This window comes from Embiotoca jacksoni, unplaced genomic scaffold (genome assembly GCF_022577435.1).
Source record: "Embiotoca jacksoni isolate LCO1_2020_lvr unplaced genomic scaffold, fEmbJac1.0.p SCAF_12, whole genome shotgun sequence".
In the NCBI taxonomy this organism is placed as follows: domain Eukaryota; kingdom Metazoa; phylum Chordata; class Actinopteri; family Embiotocidae; genus Embiotoca; species Embiotoca jacksoni.
In genome coordinates, this window is record NW_027185252.1 from 1,487,501 (window position 1) to 1,490,908 (window position 3,408).

Below are 3,408 nucleotides of genomic sequence, written 5' to 3' on the forward strand. Positions count from 1 at the left end.
TTCAGCTCTCGTCTGATCACAGAAGATATGATGAAGTTATTGATGCATCACGCTGATTTTATAAGCCTGAGAGAGGTGCTGAAGCTGAAAGGTGATTTCAGATTAGATTTAAACTAAAGAATTTATGGGTTTAAAAATGAGAAAAACTCTAAAACTGTGTGATGATTTTTTTTTTTCTTTTTTCTGGTGAGAATAACGTTTCTACTGTTGTATCTTTACAGGTCGATTGACCAAAATATGAATCAAGAATAATAGGCAGACAATTTTTCTTCAAGCTTACCAAACACAACATTAATGTAGTTTAATCAGTGCAGGTGGAAGCACCGCAGTAATGTATGAATCCATAAAAGGGTTTCACAAAGAGCTGAGTCGATCAATATCCTTAATCAGTCAGGCAATACATTAGTCTATCTATCCATCCATCCATCCATCCATCTATCTGTGGATCTATCTATCTATCTATCTATCTATGGATCGATCTATCTATCTATCTATCCATCCATCCATCCATCTATCTGTGGATCTATCTATCTATCTATCTATGGATCTATCTATGGATCTATCTATCTATCTATCTATCTATGGATCGATCTATCTATCTATCTATCTATCTATCTATCTATCTATGGATCCATCTATCTATCTATCTATCTATCTATCTATCTATGGATCGATCTATCTATCTATCTATCTATCTATCTATCTATGGATCGATCTATCTATCTATCTATCTATCTATCTATCTATCTATGGATCGATCTATCTATCTATCTGTCTATCTATCTATCTATCTATCTATCTATCTATCTATCTATCTATCTATCTATCTATCTATCTATCTGTCTATCATTTTAAAATTCATAGTTTCCTTGTAAACATCCGCCCTTCCCACACATGAAGCATGAAGGCCCCTATCCCATCTCCCATCTCCCACACGGGGAAAATAATTAAAAAAAAAATCCTCCCCCCGCATCACCACCGATGGTTTCCCCGCACACCGTCCTGACTGCGACGCTCTCCCCCCGCCTCCCCCCGCCTCGGCCTCGCGCTCCATCCGAGTCCCGCTCTCATCCCGCAAGAGGAGCACGAGACGCCGCATTTACATTTGACTTGATTATTTATTGCGTGTCAGGCCGCGACACGAAGGCCACACAATGTGCGATGACAGCTCATCATTTTTTTTTTTTTTTTGGGGGGGGGGGGGGGGGGGGGGGACACACAGCTGGCGAAACAAGGCGCAGTGATGATGATGATGATGATGATAATAATAATTCTTAAAATAGATGTTTCCAAACGACGTGACACGATGTCACGCTGAAAGCAAAGCAGCTCATAAAGGGATCTATAGAATAATCCGCGCGGCGATTAGGACGATTAATTACAAAACCGCCCCGCGTGAGGATGTGATCACGGCTCGTGCGAAGCTTATTTATACTGCAGCATTGCACGCGCTATCGGTGGATCAAAAGGAATAAATAAAGACATTTCTTTCCCGGTAAATAAATAAACGCACTTAACAGGCTCCGGTGGGCCCTGCCGTGCAGGGATACCCCCCCCCCCCCACTACTCCCCCCCCCCCCCCCCATATATATATATATATAAATAAAAGAACATGACTGGTAAACAGAGAGGAGAACGAGAACATCCTTTACCCGAACATCCCTCCGAGGAAGGATCCGGACGCCTTGACCTTCTTGTCGGCTTCAGCCATCAGCTGCATGGCCTCCTTCTCTTTGCCGGTGTTGTCCATGGCGGGCCGGGGTCTGCCGCTGGCGGAGGGAGGACGCAGGAGAACGGGCCGATGTTCCGCAGTGGACGGAGGACGGAGCGAGCGAGGAGGAGCGCAGAGGAGAGAGGAGGAGGAGGAGGAGGGGAAACGTCTCTGCTGGTGCTGATGCGAGAGGCTGCAGCTCTTCTTCGACGGCGAGAGAGGAGGGTCAGTTCGGGCTCGACGGCGCCACCTGCTGGACAGAACAGGAAAGGCTGGAGCAAAGAAAAATACAGCTTTGATTTTTAAAGGGTCGATTATTCAACGACTTACGTCCACTTTTATAAATCCATGCAGGTAGTACTCAACAATGTTCTCTTTTCTCTGGAAAAACCCACACATCTCGCTGTCTATAGTGTTTCATCGGGACGATTTCTTTCGGTATTTCTTCAGACCAAACGATTACAAAATCAAGATGCAAACTAATACAAATTTTTAAAAAAATTATATTTTTGATCGAATTTGTATCTTCACTTTGTGTTCTTTTATTATTCTGATGCCACCGATTGCTCAAATCTTAACCGGAACACTTCTGTTCAGATCTGCAATATTAGTTTTCGGCCACAAGAGTGCAGCAGGCTCAAGCTGAAAAAACTACATCTTGAATTGGACCTTTTTAAAGAAGTTAAATGTTCACAAACAGCTGCAAATCTACGTATCCAGCACACATGGCGCATTAGCATTCATTTAGGGTCATAGTAATATGAATGTAAATCAAATATTTAGTGTTGTTTAAGCTCTGGTTAGGTCTCCAGCTGCTGGATGTTTGATGTAACTTTGTCTGCTGTTTTGCAAGTGGCTTTTTCTTCTTAATGTTCTCTGTTGCTGCTGCAGGAAAAACAAAAACAAAACAATGAGCTAAAAGAGACTAAAACTCTCCGTAGAACTGCAGTGACGATTCTCAGTAGGTTCATCACGAAAAAATTATATCTCAAATTACATGTAGCTGTTTGATCCACTGTTAATAAATACAACAAATATTGATGAGTGCAGCTGAAATTTCTTTTTTAAAAAAAAGGACTTGCAGATTTGATGAAAAATAGAAGAAATAAAAACAATTTAGTGGAACATATTAGATGTTTGGTACTTTTGGCATCTTGAAACAATATATTTATGATTCACTGAAGATTCAAATAAAGTTTTACATGTGAAAATAAACAACAACAACAACAATAAACTTAAATCATGTCATAAATCAGGTGAAGGCATGAATCACCAACTGTCACTTGAACAGCTGAACAAAAATATTGATACCACGTCAGTTATGATTTAATGAGCTGCATGTTTAATTGACTAAATTTCCTGTCACATCCACCAGCAGAAAAGTTCATTATCGTCCAATAAATCTGCAGTGACAGACTGTCTCTCAGCTTGACAACCCTCCTCCTCAATCCTCCCCCTCACTGCCTCTCCGCGAAAAAAAACAAAAAACAACCCACGCTATCCTGCTCGAAAACACACAAAAAAAACCAACAATCACAGCAAAGTGTTGCGAACAGACACCAACTCGGCGGGTTCGTCTTGATGCGGCTTGACAGCAGCGATTAACCTCCTCTCATCCGCCTTCATCGCTGCATCTTCTCTCAGCTTTTATAAAACACTTCCGGAAATATGAAAAATATAAACTAACAACACCCTCG

General features: G+C 41.4%; 1 protein-coding gene across 1 annotated transcript in view; it reads right to left on the reverse strand.

The window, feature by feature from the left end:
* The window catches only part of napba (N-ethylmaleimide-sensitive factor attachment protein, beta a), a 9,664-nt gene extending 7,761 nt beyond the window's left edge, over nucleotides 1-1,903 (reverse strand). Inside the window, exon 1 of the mRNA XM_069144187.1 lies at nucleotides 1,653-1,903. Within this exon, the coding sequence (XP_069000288.1) occupies nucleotides 1,653-1,750 (98 nt within the window). The 5' untranslated portion in view covers nucleotides 1,751-1,903. The remainder of the gene's footprint in view (nucleotides 1-1,652) is intronic.
* Between the last annotated feature and the right edge of the window lie 1,505 nt (nucleotides 1,904-3,408).